Source organism: Camelina sativa, chromosome 16 (assembly GCF_000633955.1).
Source record: "Camelina sativa cultivar DH55 chromosome 16, Cs, whole genome shotgun sequence".
NCBI lineage: Eukaryota > Viridiplantae > Streptophyta > Magnoliopsida > Brassicales > Brassicaceae > Camelina > Camelina sativa.
This window is the reverse complement of record NC_025700.1, coordinates 24058957-24079751: the sequence shown is the minus strand read 5'-3', so window position 1 is coordinate 24079751 and position 20795 is coordinate 24058957. Positions and strand designations below refer to the sequence as shown.

The window sequence follows — 20795 nt, the reverse complement described above, 5'->3', positions numbered from 1 at the left end:
GGGGGAACAACCTGGTACATCCACTGTAAACAATAACAATTGAACTCTAGTTATCATTTTTCTTTCTTTCAAAATTATACTCTTGAAATTGTGAAATGAGCCAACATTTCTGAAATTTTAGACGTATATAGTATTTTTCCTTCCTCCTATATTATTTTTCTATAGGTTTCGGTTATATATTTTTATCTATCTTTTATAATCTATACCTATGTGGGACAGTGGGAGTAGTCTTTGCAAAAATAAAACTCCTATTTGTTGAGTACTTGTCGACAAAAGGTGCATAGATGATAGATTTATACAACAAGAGAGAAACTTAAGTACACCTAGAAATCATCAGTCATCTCGTTCTCAAGAGAAGTCAAAATAGGAAGGAGCTCGAGCTGACTCCAGTTGAGCACAAGGCTATTTGCCTCAACTTCAGCAAGCTTCTTCTCAGCGACTTCTTCGTCTCGAGAGGCTGCATGCGACTTCCGACTAAATATCAGATTTTAACACTAATCATCTCTTTGTACTTACCATTAATTTATTGTATTTAAGAAAGTAGTCAAATACATTTTTCTTTGTCTACCATACATTCATGTAACTGGTAATCAAATTAAAAACCACTTTTTAGTATGAGCCTCAATTTTTATCTTTTGAGCGACTAATTGTAACTTATACCTAGTTTTGGATTGGTCGTTTTAAAAAAATTGCAATTTTCAAGTCTTGAAACAAATTCATGGTTGGTAAATAGATATGAGTGAAAAACATGTGATTTAAAGAAACAGACGAAACATGTATGTGGAAGCGAAACATTTGGAAATATGAAAACAATTTTTATACATAAAGTTTAGGAAGGGGATACATGTTGGAAGCATATATAATACATCACTAAATCATATATTATTTTAAAAATTATAATCAACAATACAAATCTAATATTAAAAAAAGTGAATAACTCAACTAGAAAAAGCAAATAGTCTTCATTTACATTAAAAAAAAAACTATAAATAGCTTAAAGTAATAAAAAAAAAAGTTTTTTTTTTTTAAATTACTATTTTCATTTTCAGTTTTTTTTTTTTTTAATTTATTAATTTCATCAAACAAGTTCTGAAACGATTTTGTGTTGGGGTAAAAACATAATCAAACTCAAGTCCCTCCCAATTAATGTAATTTTATTAATAACTTTCAACATCTCTCATACTAATATAATATATGTATTGTACCGTTGTCATTTATCATTTTCTAAAAATAAAATACAAACTTGAGTGTGCAAAAATTCTAAATCGCAAAATAATCTGTTACAACTACTAAGATCTCATATCGAAGAAGAATTTAATAATATTCCTAGGAAAAAAAAAACTACCAAATCTCTCTAACATACATTTCCTCTGTTTTCGCCTCCAAATAAAACAAACAAATAAAAACAGAGCAAACTCTCTCTCTTCCTCAAGCTATACTGATCGGCGATGATGGCGAAGTGTCACCGGAACAATGTCAATCCTCTCATCCTCCACCGCATTCCATCCGCTTCTTCTTCCTCCTCCTCATCTGTTAACACTTTCTCCGGATCGTCATTCCGTAGAATCATCTTCGACGCCCTTAGCTGCGGCGGTAGCTCTCGTTACCAACGTGAACTCCGAGGAGAAGAAGAAGAAGACCCTTCGAAATCGACAACGATCGGAGAAGATATAGCAAAGAAAACAGAGAAGCTCTGCGATCTGTTGAACTTAGCAGTGATTGAGAGTGGTGTCGAGACAAAGAAGAAGGAAGAAACGTTAGAGGTTCTGAAACGTGTTGTTAAAGATTTACAAGCTGCGGAGGCAGAGGCGGAGAAGAAAGTAGCGGCGGCGAGTGAGGTTAGGTTGTTAGCAAAAGATGATAGTGAAGTGAGAGGGACACTTGCTATGCTCGGTGCGATTCCTCCTTTGGTTAGTATGATCGACGATGATTCACTAATCGAAGATGCTCAAGTGGCTTCGCTTTACTCTCTTCTAAATCTTGGAATCGGCAATGATGTGTGAGTCTTCTCATTGCATTGCATGTTTCTAATTCTTTAACTTTCAGAACATTTTCTCCGATTTTTTAGATTTTTTTTTTTTTTTTTTAAATTAGTTATGAATGATTTTTGGTTGTTGTTGACTAGTTGTTGTTGTTGGTTTGCTTCTTTTAGGTGAAAATTTAATTGTTTTTATTTAGAGAGATGTCACTTTCTTTGCTTTTTTTGGGGTTTGATCTGCTTTTTTTTTTTTCTTAAGCCAAGAATAATTTGGAAGCATTTAATTCAATCATTTGTTTCAATGACATATGCAGGAACAAAGCAGCCATTGTTAAAGCAGGTGCTGTTCACAAAATGTTGAAGATAATTGAGTCGTCTAAGCCACGGAATCAAGCGGTTTTCGAGGCTATTGTCGCTAATTTCCTAGGGTTACAAGGGGGTATGGAGATCGGAGAGCGATGATTGAAGCGGGTATTGAATCTTCATTGCTTGAACTAACACTTGTAGGTAGCCCATTGGCGCAAAAGCGAGCCTCAAGGGTACTAGAGTGTTTGAGAGTGGTGGACAAAGGGAAGCAAGTCTCAGCTCCAATCTATGGAATATCTTCTTCTTCGTCTTCATTGGGTAGAGAGAGAGGTCATGAGATTAAGATGAGTGATGAGAGAAAAGCAGTGAAGCAGTTGGTGCAACAGAGTTTACAGAGCAACATGATGAGGATTGTGAAGAGAGCTCGTTTACCTCATGACTTTGTTACTTCACAACATTTCTCAAAGAGTTTAACTTTTTGAATCCAAAAACAAAAAGAAAAATGTGTAATCTATTAACCGAATCATCGTTAATCATTGTCCAATAAAAGTTTCTATTAGAANAGCGACACTACGGTTTCTATTAGAAAAAGCGAATTCTTATCACCATTTTTGAATTGAAAATGTTATCATTTATAAGTTCTTAATATTCTGGAATTAGGATAGAGCCATAAATAGTAGTTAACTTTTATAACCAAGGTTGTTAGGTCAGTGACACTACGGTAGCATCGATTGTAATTCTGAGGAAGGTGAGGGATGGTACAGTGTGATTGGGATCTTCACATTCACCAAGTAAGTTTTTATATTTTCTTACTGTCATTTTAAGAAGAGACCCCAATTTAACGCAAGTTACAATATTGTCCACCAAAAATATTATATAGTTTCTTTTTGTATTAAACATGCATTGGTCCACTCGTGGATCGTGCTGATAATAGTGTCCTTTAAAATATTAAGACTTTCTGATACCAATGTTCGTTGCACACTGGTGGGATTTGCGAAGAACCGACGACCATTTTCGTACGTTGTTTAACGTAAAAGACAAATTTTGGAAAACTCCAAAATTTGTACGTTGATTCAAATGTAGTATTTTTGTTTTTTTTTTTGTTTTGGATAATGATTTAAAGGGGTTTAATTGAATTGTTATTGCGATCCTAACACTGGTTTATTATTGTAAGTAGAGTTTGGAATTGAATACTTCGACTGTACTTATTTGTGGTAAGAAGGAAGCCACGTGACGTACGTCTCAATTGTTTACATCACTTTCAATTTTATTTATGCTGTGGTAGTATGAAACCTAATACGAGTTATATACTATACAGTTATATAATTTACTTTGAAGTTTCCTTCCTTAAATGTGTAAAAATCATAGTATCTTCTTAGATCACATGCACAACTTTGTGTGTGATGGAGACAGTGTTAGTAATATGGAATATTTTAAAGGAGACGTGCATATTTATTAACTTTATAATTTAAGTGTATACGACAAAGACAAACGATAGAAATATATATATATATTTACTATTTGGACACGACTGTTACTTGAGTAAGTGTATAGGCATGGACATTATATGGTTATATATGTACTTATGTTACTATGGATTCGATTGGTAACGAGAAGTTTTAGACGGTGCGATTCAAAATGTGTTGGCACTCAAATATAAGATGGTTCACCATTCTCATTTGGCTCCCAACCTTATTTTTCAGGAGCTCTTCATACATATAACTTTAACATGGCAAGTAGCAACTATGAACGTCGGCTCAATTACTGAGCAAAAAAGCTCTCAATTTATTTTTGAATCAAAGTTGACTGAATTTTTATTCTTTTCCAAAAATTTAAACTTATTTTGTTAGATAATGTTAAATCCGTTGATGTGGCAAATTAAAAGTTTATAGTTTCGTAATTGATGTGGCAATTTAAAAGTGTAATTTCCTATTCAGTATTGGCGTACCTGATACGGCCTTTATGATTCTTGTAGGTTATATTATTGATGGATGATCAATATAAACGAGACAAGGACGATGTGAACCAAGTGTAAGGACGATTACGTGTAAGTATATATGTAAATACATCTCTCAATTATATTGTTACTTTTTTTTTTTATGTTGTTAAAAATAAAATCCCACTGATGATGAAATAATAGAAGAGGATACATCTGATCAGGTCGGTGCGGATCAGCCAACAATCTGTTGTTGCATTAAATCATTCCTATTTTACGTAACAATATTATGGTCATGGACCGGCCTACATAATGGTAAGGGAAAGGGGCCCCACGTGAAAGATTTATTCTTAAGAATGAGATTCTATAAAATAGCAAAAATGACAATTTAAATAATAAAATTACATAACTGGTACAAAAAAAATATACAACAAACAATACAGAAACAAATCCTACTAATTTTGATAAGAGAATATGTTTAAAAAATTAATTTTTAAAAAGTGCAATACGAAATATATTTTTTTTAATAGTGGTTCTCTTTTAAACATTACTCGAACCGACAAGATCTATACTTTGCCAAAAAAATTTGTACTAATACCGATCTTAACATACAAAATTGATGGAAAATAAGAATTTTCCGAAAAATATAATTGATTCACGGGAAACACATGATGAATTACTAAAGCCAAAAATAAATATCTTGAAACCACACCAGGAGAACAATGGTCGCAGAATTATAGTGTTCCACTACAGAAAACATATATATGAGATCAATGATATAGGAAACCACGAAGAAATAACCCAACTAAAATGATCGCGTCGAACTTAGAAAACAACAAACGATGATAATCTAAATTACGGAGTTTAATTACATCCCCACAGGTTAGCTTTATTAGAAAAAAAAAATCGTCGGGAGAAAACCTATTAATTATTCTTCTAAACTTAAAAAGTGATGGAAGGAGACTAAAGTCAAAGATTGAACCGACAAAATTGGAGGTTAATCGAATACAAACCTAAATCAGACAACACGTCAAAATAAACACTTCCTTGAGATAAAACCCATGACCCCAACTAACCCATATATAGCCAGAAGCAACTAACCCACGAGAAACAAGTAAAGCCCAAGACCAAGCAAACCTAGGGATGATCAACCAAACAAGCTTGGCTTTAGGTGATTGAAATCGATTACTAGACAGGAGACCTATCGCGTGTACTCCAAAATAAAAGAAAAAAAACAAGCAATGTCTCCTTAACAATGAAATGGACTTAGAAAACTTGGAGAGAAGCTTTGTGAAAAAGATATTTTTTTTAACTTGGATAATTAGGGTATTTTACATCGTTGACATATACATCAATTACAAAACAATCTAGAATACTAAATCAACCTTATCCTTAAACGACAAATGTGCTTGGTGAGTTATTGGATGAGGATTCCAGAAGCTTGAGATTGTTTCCATGAGAGAAGGGTGTGTGTCTTCTCCGCTCCTCTGTTTCGACCGTTTCTCAATTTTCATCTTGTGTTGTTGTTAGGCTTGGGCCTTGTAATTCTTAGTCTTGGGTTTGGGTTTAGGTAGATTGTCCTCTACACTCTCCTTCAAATTTAGCGTGGGTGTGACAGGTGAAGCAGACACGCGAAGATAAAAAAAAAAAGTCAAGGTAGCGGATTTGTGAAAATATCAGCTAGCTGGAGTGTGGTTGGGATGTGATGAGTTTCAATTAATCCCAGAGCCATGCATTCTCTTATGTAGTAAAAGTCTTTATGGAAGTGTTTAGTTCGATTGTGAAGTGCTGGATTAGCCGATCGATAGGTTGTCACAGAACACTCGAGTAGGCTGATGTTGAAAAATGCCAATGTCACGAAGGAGAGATGAGACCCATGGTTAGTTCTTTAGCTACAATAGACAAAGCTCTGTATTCTGATTTTGTTGATGAGTTGGATACTGTGAATTGCCTTTTTGCATACCAAGAAATTAAAGTTGATCCAAGTAAGATACATAAACCAGTAGTAGAACACTTTGTATCTTTGCAACCCGCATAATCACTATCACAAAAAGCAGAGAGAGCTGGATTCTTGTGTTTTTGTATTGGTAAACCTAAGTTGAGGGTTCCTTTGATATACCTGAGAATCCGTTTGAGGAGAGTGAAATCAGTGTTTGTTGGGGCGTGCATTCTCTAACAAATAAAGTTCACTACATACTGAAGGTCTGGTCTCGTGATTGTTAGGTATTGGAGCTTGCCGGCTAGACTTCTGAAATATGTAGGCTCAACAAACGGTGTGTTATCTAGCTTCTCAATGTGTTTTGGCAGAGGGGTTGGCATGGAGTTGCATTCTGACATGCCTGCTTGATGTAGAAACTGCCCTTCTTGTAAGACTCAAATTGTATTCCAAGAAAGTAACAAGGCTCTTAGCGCTTGTTTCAATCCGTAGAAAGCTTTAGTGAGATGACACACATGGTCTGGTTTTTATGGGTCAACAAAGCCTGATGGTTGATACATAAACATTGGTTCTTGAAGCTAACCATGAAGGAAAACATTCGATACGTCAAGTTGTTTAACAGGCCTAGACGTATCGTTGCTGTTCGAACCACTAGACTGAATATTTCCAAGTAGTCAATCCCTTCTTCTTGCACAAATCATTTGGCTACAAGACGTGCTTTTAGTCTGTACACTCCTTCAATCCTCCCATTATTTAATTGCTTCGTTACCAACTTAATTTTGTCACCCATTTGGTTTATGATCCTATCTCCCCTCGTATCCTTCATAAAGACATCAAAGGTTAAAAAAATTAGGGACATTTTTAAGAATATACTATTTTTTAAAATAAATTTGAAAATTACCTTTAATATTACTATTATTTGAAAGCTACACTTTTTAAAACGAAAATGGACAAAAATACATTTTTATTTATTAAACATTATTTAAATAATCAAATACAAATAATAAAAATATTTTTACGTAATTAATTATTTAATCAAAAATAATGAAGAAAATGTATTATCTGTATTTAAAATAATCAATATCTAAAATTTGAATTTATTCAAAAATAAGTATTTTAAGATTCTATAATTTCTATCTCTTTTTTTTTACTTATTTTATTCAATGTTGATTGAATTCTAAGGTCGATCCTTTGATATATTAATAGTAGACTTATTAAATTTGTATTCTGTAGATTTGTTTATTCATAGTAGAATTATTAAAATCTACCTTGATATATTAATAAGGTTGATATTTGGAACTGTTGACTAAAATTTAACTTTCGTCGACTTATTTTATTTTCTATCGACTTATTTAAAACTATCGACTTATATTTTGTTTGATTGTTTTTTTTGTATAGTCGATTTTTGATACTGTTGACTTATTTGTTTTGTTTGTTGATTTATAACTTTTTCATTGATTTGTTTGGTCTTAGTAGACTTATTTCATTTTACGTTGACTTATAATATGGTTGACCTGTTGAACTGTCGACTTATAGTCTTTTTCTCTCGATTTAATTGTTTCCATTGCTGACTTATATTAAAAGATTGACTTATCTTTATCTCAATTGATTTTTTTTATTATCGAATTTTTTGAACTGTTGAGTTTTTTAGATTTAAATGTTTTTAAAAAACAAATAAGTAAAAAAAAATTGAAACTATTTAACTTATATTCAAATTTTGGTTAAAATAAACAGTATATTGAAATATAATTATAATTTTTAAAGTTTCAATAAAGGAATTTTTTGAAAATTATGTAGTGAATTATATATATATATATTTAAAGTACTTAATTTAAAATAAAATTAAATAAATATTTTACAAAGACAGCTCAAATTTAAATCATTTGAATTATATGGCTGAAATTCGTAATTATTTAATTTATTAGTTTGTAATTATATAATTTAAATATGTGTGTAACTAATTTAAAACAAACTTTTATATATTTAAATTAATACTAATCTAAAATCTTTACTAAACTTAAATCCAGAACAATAAATTCTAGTTAATCTTATTTTTAAATTTAGTTATTTATTAATATTATCCTTTGCAAATTAATTCTTCATTATCTATTTTTTTAAAAAAAAAATTATGAGTACCTTAATATAAAAAAAAATATTTGTTAAAGAAATTCATTTATTTATATATTTTTCGTTTTTAAAATGTTTAATTGTTAATTAAGGGTAAAAAGGTTATTTTGTGCAATAATATAGATACATTTCAAATACTTGAAAAATTTAGTGTATATTTCAAATTTCCTATAAAAATTTAGATACACAATCAAATTATTTCAAAAAATTATCGGAAAATAAAAACAATGGCAGATGGACTTTTGATTCATAGTTCAACTAAATACATGTCACACAAGTAAAATTAATGTATGACTAGAAAATATTAAACATAGTTCAACTTAAGTTACATAATACGTCATGAAATAAAATTCATGATCTTGAAAAAACAAAATTTAGGAAAGAAACTTTCTAGCAATTAAGATTTTTTTTTTTTAAAGGAGAGCAAGATATCATTAAATATATTTTTTGATGTTTAGTTTCTTCTTTAATCTTTGAGAAAACCTTTGTGCCCAACACTTTTGGAGGTAGACTGGAGCATTTTTCTTCAATTTTTACTCATCAAGGTCGGCCGTTATTTCATCAAAAGTGAAACCACGCTAGTCCCGGCAAAACAAGCAAAAAAGAAAGCTAATCAGAATCACTTTACGATGTCAAAATATATCACTTAAGATGTGACTAATAATGAACCAGTTTATGAGCTAGTAAACATATTCAGCCTCAGTGTTGTTGGTTCAACATAAACATGATAATGTCGACCACAAACTAATAAAACATTAATGGGTGTTGTGAAGAACCGTGAAGAAATTTGTGAATGAAGGAGATTACCTTTAGCTCATAATGCGTCATCTTTATAACTTGTTCAAGTTTTAATTCGCCATCTAAAATTCGCCAAGCTAGCACTCGAGATTCCTACAGACAAACAATAAGAATTACACAGTTAACTGAAAAGTGAAATAAATAAATGAAATAAAAGTTAACTTAAAATGATAATCTCAACTAAGTGAGAACACCTCTACACTAATTTCTAATAATCTTCAATATCTCTTGCGATTATATTTGCATATATTATAACACCTAGTTTTAGGAAATGTGGAGGTGCATGTAGAAAAATTTATAAGAATTGATTTGGCCACCTATATCACCAAAATGCACTATCTTTTTGTCAAATGTTTGGAGACAAGTCCACAATTAAGTGTGTTTATGTTGGACTAATTTCAGGATAGATGATCTTTCAGGAAGTGATTGGCAGAATCGTGCGAGTGAAGATAAACACGGAGAAAGATCACATGATGATTTGTAGGATCATTAAACAGGTATGTAAAACATAGAACACTAAAAAAAATGGAGGAGATATTGAATAAAACTAACCTTGAGTTCATCGGTCAGAATCTCCAACTTTTCTTTATACTTTGACATATCTTCTCCAAAAGAATCATACAAAACCTGCTCAAGAGCTCGAACAACCGGAACAACATCATCTGGCCAGTAATAATCAGATTTACCATCATGTTTCTTCTTTTTTGTATGACACTCGTGCTTAACTGCTTTCAAAAGCTCATCTAATGTCTTGTTGCGATCCAAATTACCAGTTAACAATTTAAAATCCTCCAAGATCGACTTACATTTCAGTCTGGTTTTAGGACTTGTTCTCTCAGCTTTTCTGATATACCTTTTCTGGACAGATCCTTTACAACTTGAAGTCTGAGTAGTTTGGTTTTCCTCCCCAATGTCAGGAAGAACACCAACTCTTAAAACTGTCTCTGCCACAAGATGATCAATTTCTTGCTTTTGATGCACGTCAAAGTCATCATCACTAAGCTTCCTTAGCTTTTTCTTGACAATATCATAAACCTCTTGCACGATGAAGCCAGGATGCTCTTTACGGTTTGGAATTTGCTTATTCTCTGGCACGAAATACACAATACACTTGTGTTCCACAGATTCAGCAAATACCTCATCGCGATGAAAACTGTAGAATATGCTTCTTGTACCTTTGGATTCCCAATTTCCCATAGATTTTGTATCTACATCTTCCGGACGATAAAACCACTGTACCTCAAGCTTCACATATTTTTCTTTGTTTGGTATATAAATATCCTGTCCAACAAACAATTTTATTAAATAACAAGATAAAAACTGAAAAACATATCAGCATATATATATTACTAACCTTTATGATGGCAATATAGGGCTTGCGGTCTGGGTCCTCTGAAACCAATAGCACTGAATCCTCCTATAGGGGAAAGAATATATAATCTAAATGGTAATGCAGTTGAAAACAGTTGAAAAAATTTCACAAACGAAACAAACAAAAAAAATTGTCTCATATAACTCTTTACTAATACACCTATATTTCTAATTTTTAATCAATTTATCTATATTGATTTAGAGAACTAATATCATTAGAAATTATATTAAATAATAATATATTATAAATTCGCTTAAAATATCTTTATATTTCAATTTGCAACCAAATAGAATAATGTTGTAATAAGTCGTCAAAGACTTTAAATTAATAAATCAAAACGCAAAACAAAACTCACCAGCTTATAATCTTTGTCATGAAACTTGAATGCCTTGAAATGATTTTTTTTCTTTTGTCTCTCGCCAGTTATCTTACTCACATCGCCGAGTGGCTGCGCACAGTCCTTAAGTTTCCACTCTAGCTCTGTTTTCTTTTTCTCATGCATTTCCTCGCAATCATTCTTCCGCTTCCCCTGATCCTTTTCCTTGGGCGTCATGTTGAAATTTGAGCTTAACTTTGATTTATAGCCTAAAAATTATTTTTTTCACCCTACAATTGAAGATAACAAGAAAAGAAAAAAAGAGTTGACATCAAAATGATTGTATAGTATATAAGAGATACTATACGAATGGTAGAGTAACTTGAGATATCAACATAACACAATCTTTATAGATATATGATTAATTAGAATAGTAAGAAAATAAATAGAGAAACTAGAGTTCTAATAATCTAAATACCATTATATATCTAAGGTTTTTTTATAATCAAGTATGCAACCTAAACTTGAATGGCCCAGAAAACTTCAAAAGAACCCAATCATACTTTACATACACATTAAACTAATAATAATGTTACAACTTACAACCTGAATTAGACTTCAAACGTATAACAAGCGAATCAATTAATTCAAAAGTAACTTGTAAATACCTTGTTAGTTGGCCACTTTAGCGGGTAATTAATGGGACGAGGCAAGTAATCTCGCACAAGTAAATAAAATTTTAACGAATATTTGGTATTTCATAATGGCTTTTTTTTCAATTATAAAAACTATGTGTACAAAACTAGTTGTTAGTATCTGATATATATATATATATATATATATATATATATTAACAAATATATATATATATATATACGTTTCATATCATTGGAAAAAATGAAAAACATAAAAAAAAAAAATGAAAAACATCTTTCATATCTCAGGTATTTCTAAACACTAATAAAAAATCCAACCTCAAATTAATGGCCCAGACAAATAAATAAGGACTCACTCAAACTTCTATCATTCTATGTATATATTAATATATATATATATTATTTTTGGACAAAACTTCTATCTCTTTGTATGATACACTAGTAATAAGGTTATAATTTGAATTAAGAGTTCAAGCTAGCGTAAAACAAGAGTGAACCAAACACTCAAACATAACTCGTCGCTAGCTTGCTACTTTATAACGAGTAACGGGACGAGACAAGTAAGCTTATTTTTAACAAATATGAAATTTAGTTATCCATGTGTGGCGGGTATTTTTAAGTATAACCAAAGTCCAAAACTCTCAAACATAACTCGATCGTCGCTAGTTATACTTATTTTTTTAAGTATTTTGATCCAAAATCAAACTAAATTTCATACTTTTAAGTTGATACATAACTTCAATACGTCATAATTAGAATTTAAATCATAGTTTGTGTTTATGGTTCTAACTACGAATGATACATTTTTACATGTTTTTTACCATTTGAAAACTTTAATTATCTACATGTTGAAATTGTTTGTTTTGAAGAAAAATAAACTTATAAAAATTTATTGTACTATTTTGTTTTTAAGAAAGAAAAAAAGTAAAGAAAAAAATCTCATTTTTGAGAAAAATAAATACAGGGCAAAAAAATCTCCCAAAAAAAAAAAAAAAAAAAAAAAAAAAAAAAAAAAAAAAATTTTTNATAATTTTTAATGTTTATTGGACGGCCCATATCTAAATGACTTCGCTCAATTGTTACCGACTAAATTTGTTTTTAAGCCTATATAATTTGTTTCGATTTTGGGTGTGACCATAAAAGAACCATTATAATTTGGACTGGTCTAGTCCATAGTCATTAGACCATTTGACATCCATATAGTGACAAGTATATCCAAAAAAAATTTAATCATTAGGAACATGAAAAACACACTTCATATCACATCAAATAAATGATTAAAAATGGAATCCCCAGAAAAAATCAATCATACTACCCAAAAGATATATTGAAAATCTTCAAATTAGCAAAAACACAAAATTTACCAACAAGAAAATTAGACTAAAACTTTGTACAAAAAAAAAAAAAAGAACAGTTCAATTATTCATATTATTGTACCTGATCCCTTATTCCACCACCAATGCTTGAGTATGTGTTTCGGCTTCGTATTACAAAATCAAACTACTCATATCACAAAAAGAGAGCTTCTCAAGTATATATTTTTCTTAATGTTTTTGTGTGCCTCTCTTCTTTAAACTGGTTTTATCAATCCTCACTGTGCTTTATTATATATAATACTAGATTTTATATATATATAGAATACTAGATTTTTTCCACAAATGAATACTAGATATCTGTGTTTAATAATTTCACAGATAGAAAAAGAGGTTAAAAAGGAAGAATTTGAAATTAATAAATAATATTTAGAGGAAAGTATAATTAATTCCTAAATAGCAATAAAAGCAAAATAAATTAACAGGAAACATTTAGTGTTATTACAATGTATTTGGATAGGTGAGCTGTACAAAAATAACGTAAAAATTGAGTGGTGAAGAATTAGTTGTGTATGGAGAGTATGGACTAATTCATATTTATGTTATCTTCAGCTTATGTAGACATATTTGTATCAACCATTCATTCAATAAAACAGTTCAGTAAAAAATTATACAAATGAAGTAGTTTTAATTAGCTGTCACCCAAAAAAAAAAGTAGCTTTAGCTTTGAAGAAAAAAAAACAATGTAAGACATGTGTTATATTGCTAGAGTTAATTACGAGATAAACATTTATTTTGAAGATTATTATTCAATTAGGATTTTTTGCCTATAATTATAGATTTAGGCTTTTAAAAAAAATGAAATGACAAAACTACTCTGCTCACAAAAAGCAAATCATGTTTCTCTCTCGCTTCGTCATCTCGTCTCTCTCGCCTCACCCAACATCAGACAAAAAAATTCAGTTCTTGAGCTAATACAGAAAGAAGATCATCTTTTGTAACTTTGCCCACACCAAAAAATCTTTAGAGAATATAGTTTTTTCCCAGCCTTTCTTCTATTCTATTTATATCTCGTTTATACTGCAATTCTCTCTCTCTTTTTTTTTCTCTCTCTCTCAGTTTCTTCAATAAGGAGATGACGAATCTTGATTCCCTCCGAAAATATACTTCAAATCAAAAAGTGATGATGAATCAATGATGAGATTCGGTGATAATGATTATTTTTTACGGTGGTGAGATCTCTACATATGAATGACGACTATGATGGTGGTGAATTGTCAATCACAAACATTGTATTTTTCACACTTGGTTTAAATTTGAAGATGAATTGGAGGTTTTGATTTACTTTGTAAACAATAACATCAAAAATTTGAGTTTGTGTAAAAAATTTGAGATAAAAATAGTTCTTAATTGATTCAATCAATGTCTAAAAGTAGACTCCTTGGACTCATTATACACTATCTCCTTAGGGTTTAGATTCTTTTATTCAAAAAAAAAATCAATTGAATTTGTTGGATTTATGAGCGGAGATGATATTGGTGGTAGAGATGTTTATTGAGTTGAGGTGAAGGAGAGGGTGATGACAAAGTTTTGAGAAGAATGAGGAGTTTACTCGTCATTTCACTAAACGAAAAAAACTTAATTCTAGAAAAACGGACAAAAATGCCCAATTTGAAATTTCTGGTGGCACAAAGGCCCAAATAGACAAACGCCCCTATATTGTTAACTTAAAATTAGTCCAATAACACCATAATTTATTTAATAGATAGACTATACACAATTACACATAATTTTTTTTCGGTAAATATTTTTCTATTTAAAAAAGGTAGAGACTGTACGAACGCAAACCTCCTATGCCACAAATAATGACGTAGACTTTTCTTCTTGGGAAGACCATAAGCATAGCACCCTTCCTTAATGTGCAATAGAAATCACTAGCCTAAGCCACTCGTCTTATAGTCACGAGTTGATCCCCTCTAGGTAAGTCACATGGTATAAAATTGGAAACATCAAACCAATATAAAACAATGTAAGTTCTAACAATAGGTAAAATATTTCTTTAGGAGTCGAGCTTAGTAAATTTGTTGAACTTGTAACAAACAAAAGCAGTACAGATGCTCCTTTAATTTTGTTTAAGCTTGATATAACCCAAATTAGGATATGTCATATGAAGGGAGGAAAGACCTCTACACGGTTGTATCATAGACCTATATATTGGTTGTTTCATTCGAAAGTTGAAGAATCCAAGCAACAGTAGACGTTTGGTCCAAGGAGGCAAGGATCATCAATATAAAACAATCGGCTTTAGAAATCAATAAGCAAGATTTACAAGAATGTGAAAAAGATTCAAACAACTCTGGAAAAAAACCAGCCAATATGAGATAAGCTTCATTGTAGACTCTTCGTTCCCAGGATGATTCGGCTCCCCATCCTCCTTATCCAAATCCAACCTAGCCTAGTAAAAGAGATAAAATCCTTCTAATTCTCACTCCCAAGATTGTCGTAGTTACAGCCTCACTATTGAATACTACAATATCCCTCAAACTGAACACTTTACATATATGGCTTTATCATAATAAACTCGTAGTAAAAATTGTAGTAACAGATGTTCTAAGTGAGGATGAGAAGAAGAAACGTTATTATCCTAGCGTTTCAAACATTGGCTCTTTGACAAATTTTATCAGTAGAAAGGTTTACAGATGGTGAATCCATAATTCGAGTTGAGCTTTCTTTGGATCATTTAGTATCTTTTTTTTTTATGAAAAGTTAGTAGCAATAATTAGATTCGCGATAGGTTAAAGATTGTAGAGAACAAGTCTTTAACGTGGCAAAAAGCGTTGGCTATTGATCATCCAAGGGATATAGATCCTATTCCACCAGCTGCGTAGCAACTGGGTCTCAAATGTAATGCTGATGGCTTCTTACTTCTTAGAAAGACAACTATATGTTTAACAGATTCTGTTGGACTTTCAGGATGGTGAGATGGTGTCTCTCAGGGTGCAAAATATTTACCAAAACAATATATATCCGTGCGACTAAAAGTATTCTCAATCGAAAATTAGCAAATATATCTCTATTTTCTTGTTTATGAGTTTAGATAGTAAAAAGATGAGATTCAAGTCCTCGAGAGAAGTTATTGCTCTCTTCACCTTTACTTGCTGCTCTCGTTAACAGGAAGGTAGACTCCTTCTGCTGCCAACCAAACGTTATCCGCCCGCTTCTCCCGAATTCCGCAGACCTGTGTACCCGAAAAACCGAATCAGATATGTTAAAGCTTGTTGAATATCTCTATCTAATCATGAGTTTTAAAGACATTGCCAATAATCTTTGAAGACTAAACCAGAAGAGATCACGGGGTTAGATAAGATATTTAGTTTACCTCTTGCTGACCACCGGCTATACGTTGGTACTTCTTGTCATGGCTATGAAGGTAGCCACTAGTGTCTATGTGTTGAAGACGGACTCTTTGGTCCTGTTTCCATGTCTTCCCGCTTCCTTCGATTATAAGCCTACAAGCAGATGGTTAAGTGCGAGAGTTTCAGCGGTGGATGTGGATTAGACAAAACATTAGTTGAGAATATAAAGTTGCTTTTAGGATTATTACTTCCAGTGATCCCCTGTATCGGAATTTGTATCATCTCCAAAACAGCTAACCTGCACCATGAAAATGGGTTAGCAAGAACGAGAATGCAACCACCAATTGAAATCAGTATAGTCCTTCACAATTGACATCGACACACAACAAGTAAACTTCCTCTTACTACTAGCTCGATTTCCTAGACCTAGCTGTCTCGAGTCTAAATGCTTTAAAAACTCCAGATACTTCTTTTACATCTAAGCTTAGCAAGAAGGAAATTGCAACTACAAATTGAAATCAGTATAGCACTAGCTCTCAATATTGATTTCCTAAATGTAGCTGTGTTTCGAGTCTAAATGTTTTAAAACAACAGATAGTTCTTTTACAACCAAGTTTAGGAGATCAGGGAGTACAAAAACTTTAAACGGAAGACAATACTAACCTCTAAGTTCCCTGAGATTGGGGATACATGCAGGTGACTGTGGAGCCATTTTCTGGTCTTCATGTGCTGCAATCTAATGGTTGCCCCAGTCTTGACAGCATCACCTTGTTTTTCTGTAGTCCCAGGCACTGGTTTAACAATCTGTAAAACAAATAATCCATAACAAGATGATTCATCAAATCAATTACTCCACCATAGCTTCAAACTAAACAGATGGGATTTAAAGTGTGAGATGAACATCATATGCAACAGTTTCTTTGGTTCAGAAAAAAACCATCCAATCCATTGGCTAATCTTTCTAGATGAGAAAGTGACTTCAATACTTTCAAATATACCCATTGCAAGTGAATGTTCTGTTCTAACATCTTTTAGTTGCTTCAATCTAAATTACACATGATACTATAGGAACAGAATCGTCTGCTCACGAGCAACAAAGATACAAAGAAAGAAGCAAATTATACCCAATAGCTGTTGGAATCAACAACGCCAGGAAACCCAGTAACTGATTGCTGACCACTTCCAGATCCATACGGCACATCGTGAGAATGCAGTCTAAATTTAGTCTTCTCGTGCATCAGTTTGATCGCACTTCCATAAGTAATCTATTCACAGCGAAAACATAATTTTATGAGTACGATCAAACACGATTGGAATTTAAAGCCAAAATCAACAAATGCAGTTACCACAATCGAAACAGATTAGGGATCTAAAACACACACACCTCAACACCTTCTTTACCAGAAGCAGCGGCAGAAGCAGACGTGTAACCAGAATCAGGATCGAGACTTAGGTAAAGGAAGATAGCGAGGCAGAAGAATCCTAAAGCCATGAAAAATAGCAAACCGATAAACCAGTTCTGCTGCCAAAACGGATACTCAGGAGGACTACTCGGTTTCCTCGTCGGAGGAGCTCGAACAGCCGAAGCTGCTGCTGATGGCGAAGGAAGAGATGAAGAAGATGATGATAATGGCTTTCTTCTCGAGAGAGCTTGTTGTTGCCCTGACGTCGACGCCACCGTGAAGGATCAGATTGAGATCTCGCCGGAGACAAAAAAATCTGTGTAATTTTCTCGTCGTCGTGGCTTATGAGAGGGTCGTCGTCGTCTTCGTCTAATAGTAACTTCTCTATTTTTTTTGGTTGACACGGAGGTGTACGTTTAGATGGCGAATGACAATTTAACACGTGTCGTTTTGATGAGATGGCGTGTTATGAATGGTGGCATCATGTTGCAAAAGAGGCAAACTAGTTTTATGTGTTTTTTTTTTTTCCCTTTTTCTTTCTGAATCCTCAATTTAGCCAATCCTATGAATTTGATGGGTGTATTCAATTACTTTATTTGAAGATATCAACCTAAATAGATGATTCTTGTCATTTAACATTTCATTCATCAAATTCATAGGATCAAAGAATTAGAAATATAAATTAGGTAACAACCCGCATTATATGTGTGATAAATCTATGCAGATAAAATTAGTGTTATAAGTAAAACTATTATCGAAGATCTAAAATTTGTTTGTGTAAAAACCAAATATATAACCTGTGAGATTATGTTTAGATCAAACTATTATGTATCAACTAAATATATAATCCGTTTTTAATTCAATCTATGCAAGATTTTTTTTTTTGTGTAAAAATATGATTCACCCGTGAAATATTATACCAATTACATTAAATAAGTCAATTACCTATAAATGATTATTGTGATAATTTTATTTTGGAAATTTTAAATATGTGAATAGAAATCAGTTTTTTTTAATAGCTGAATAAATTCTGGTTTTGAAAATATTTTAGATCTAATAATGTCATTGATTTTTTAATTAATTGAAAAAAAAAATCCTTAATCATTCAATAGCAATTATGGGTAAATATCCATAAAATTGAGAACAATAAATTCATTGGTGTCTCGAGCTCTCCAGCGACGACACATCAGCATTTTTTTTTAGAATACTTCTCTATTAATATATAGGAGATTAAGTAAGGTATGTTTTATATATTCTTTTAAAAATGTTTTCTCTTATGTATTAAAAGGTATGTAAGTTATTAATATATAAAAACTAGTAAACTAATGTATAAGTTATATGTTTCAGATGAAAATTATATGTTCGTTGTTCATGCAACGTCCGTAAATTGGGTTATCGGTTTGGGTATCGATCAACATCATGGAGGATGTCGGTCGACACCAATGATCAGTTAGTGTTTGGGTTATTTTAAATTTTTTTGGCTTGGCATGGTTTAATGGGATAAGTTCTAGGATTCATATTTAAGATTGAAGTCGACGCCTTATGTGACACCCCGGTTTCAGAGACTTGCGGAGATGTTTAAAAGAATTGATTTGGCCACCTATGCCACAAAAGTGCACTTATCTTTTCGGTCAAGGGTCCTGAGAGAACTCCAGAGTTAAGCGTGCTTGAGCTGGAGTAGTCTTAAGATGGGTGACCTTCCATGAAGTGACTGTCGGAACTGTGCGAGTAAGGACAAAACACAGGGAAAGATCATGTGGTGATTTGTAGGGACGATAACAAGTCTTTAAAATCTCTCGAACATAGCAAACCGACTGTCGGATATGGATGGACTCACGAGCCTAGTGAGAGGACGTGAGGCCCATTAAGGAAGGTGGACCCATGTACAAGGATTTGACATAGGGCCCACTAAGAGGTGGCGGTCGGGGCATTACACCATAGAGCCTTAGTTGGCCCAACCACCACCATAAGTGGGCCCATATCCATTTATGGCTCATGGGCCCATCTGTCTTAGTAGACCCCATGTCCATTATCGGCCCGTGGGCTCATCCTTATATGACGGTGGGTTTGCTATATCTGAGATGTTTAAATGAGTTGTTTACTGATTCTACGAATCACCATATGATCTTTCCGTGTGTTTTATCCTCACTCTCACGGTTCCAAAAATCATTTCTCTGAAGGTCATCCATATTGAAACTACTCCAGCATAAGCACGCTTAACTGCGGAGTTCTCTTAGGATATTTGACCGAAAAGATAAGTGTACTTTGGTTATTCAGGTGGTCAAATCAAATCTTTTAAACTTCTCCTCATGTCCCTTAAATCAAGATGTTACAAGAACAGAACTGGCTCTTAGGGAAAGGTGGTGAAGCAACAGCTTGTGGCCCATATTTTTATAAACAAAAATCGGCCCATTTTTTACAATTTTTTTTCATAATGAACTAGTAAATTCAATGAGATTTTTTAGGACATTGGCTAAAAAGATTAAGATGTTTATGAAGCTAAGTGAAAAGAGCATATCAATGATCGGAGCAAACTGTTGTAGGAGAAGTTAAGCATCGACTTATTTGGAAATTAATTGCAAGTCAAGTGTATGTTTGTATTTTCATTATTTCCCGCTTTAATAATGTTTGTTTTGTCGCTTTCTGCTTTAATAATGTATGTTTGTCTTTAATAATGTTGTTTGTCGCTTTCTGCTTTATTAATGTGTATTTGACTTTAATAATATTTGTTTGTTGTTTTCTGCTTTAATTATGTCAATGTTTTTGACCAAAAAAAAAAAAAAAAATTATGTCTATGTAATCCATGATTTTTGGAGAGAGAATCCAATTCTTATCTAATCCATTTGATTTCAACCACTCAATTTTTTTTAAGCCTCCAACCACTTGATATGTTGGTTCCATTATTTTATAAATGGGGACTCATTTTTCCATTAATGTACCAATATCACAACTCTCATCTTACTAAATAAATTTTCATGATCCATCAGAATTTCTTTTTGATATCAAAGCTGACAAAAGACAGTATGAAATTGAAGAGAGGTATATCATCAACCGGTTTAGGGAGCGTCGAAACAAAACAGAGGAAGACTATCCACCTACCGTAAAAGGGAACATTGTCTCTCGAACTAGTGAAAGAGCCCACGATAATGATGCTAGTGATTCCAACTCTACAGGAACTAATGCTCATTCAATGGGGAGGGATGTGGCTACAAAAAATGCAAAAAAGAAAGGTAAAGGTGCATTATTGGAAGTGGTCAACAAAGAGTGGAATGGAGTTAAACAGTTGAAGGAGCAAGAG

The 20795-nt window shown here is 32.4% G+C and overlaps 3 protein-coding genes across 3 annotated transcripts; 1 reads left to right on the top strand and 2 right to left on the bottom strand.

Annotated features, from left to right (window-relative positions):
• On the top strand, nt 1266-2832 carry LOC104752148 (U-box domain-containing protein 15-like). The gene is made up of 2 exons (XM_010474213.2): nt 1266-1999; nt 2293-2832. Exons 1-2 carry the CDS (start codon nt 1449-1451, stop codon nt 2438-2440), a joined length of 699 nt encoding a protein of 232 aa, XP_010472515.1. The 5' UTR covers nt 1266-1448; the 3' UTR covers nt 2441-2832.
• On the bottom strand, nt 8817-11006 carry LOC104753986. The gene is made up of 4 exons (XM_019237840.1): nt 10809-11006; nt 10436-10498; nt 9634-10362; nt 8817-8861 (listed from the first exon to the last, which is right to left on the bottom strand). The coding sequence occupies exons 1-4, from the start codon at nt 11004-11006 to the stop codon at nt 8817-8819; spliced, it is 1035 nt and encodes a 344-aa protein (XP_019093385.1).
• LOC104752146 (stromal cell-derived factor 2-like protein) lies at nt 15714-17877 on the bottom strand. The gene is made up of 6 exons (XM_010474212.2): nt 17479-17877; nt 17219-17359; nt 16758-16898; nt 16343-16392; nt 16118-16247; nt 15714-15976 (listed from the first exon to the last, which is right to left on the bottom strand). The coding sequence occupies exons 1-6, from the start codon at nt 17584-17586 to the stop codon at nt 15890-15892; spliced, it is 657 nt and encodes a 218-aa protein (XP_010472514.1). The 5' UTR covers nt 17587-17877; the 3' UTR covers nt 15714-15889.

What these genes read in the sequence shown, in the direction of transcription:
- LOC104752148 (XM_010474213.2), top strand. Translation starts at nt 1,449, where the DNA reads ATGATGGCGAAGTGTCACCGGAACAATGTCAATCCTCTCATCCTCCAC. An exon ending in CTTGGAATCGGCAATGATGT is followed by an intron (nt 2,000 to 2,292) that starts GTGAGTCTTCTC and finishes TGACATATGCAG; the next exon opens with GAACAAAGCAGCCATTGTTA.
- LOC104753986 (XM_019237840.1), bottom strand. Translation starts at nt 11,006, where the DNA reads ATGACGCCCAAGGAAAAGGATCAGGGGAAGCGGAAGAATGATTGCGAG. An exon ending in CCTATATTGCCATCATAAAG is followed by an intron (nt 10,363 to 10,435) that starts GTTAGTAATATA and finishes TTTGTTGGACAG; the next exon opens with GATATTTATATACCAAACAA. An exon ending in TTCTGACCGATGAACTCAAG is followed by an intron (nt 8,862 to 9,633) that starts GTTAGTTTTATT and finishes TGCCGGGACTAG; the next exon opens with CGTGGTTTCACTTTTGATGA.
- LOC104752146 (XM_010474212.2), bottom strand. Translation starts at nt 17,586, where the DNA reads ATGGCTTTAGGATTCTTCTGCCTCGCTATCTTCCTTTACCTAAGTCTC. An exon ending in GATACAGGGGATCACTGGAA is followed by an intron (nt 16,248 to 16,342) that starts GTAATAATCCTA and finishes ATCTGCTTGTAG; the next exon opens with GCTTATAATCGAAGGAAGCG. An exon ending in TAGCCGGTGGTCAGCAAGAG is followed by an intron (nt 15,977 to 16,117) that starts GTAAACTAAATA and finishes TCGGGTACACAG; the next exon opens with GTCTGCGGAATTCGGGAGAA.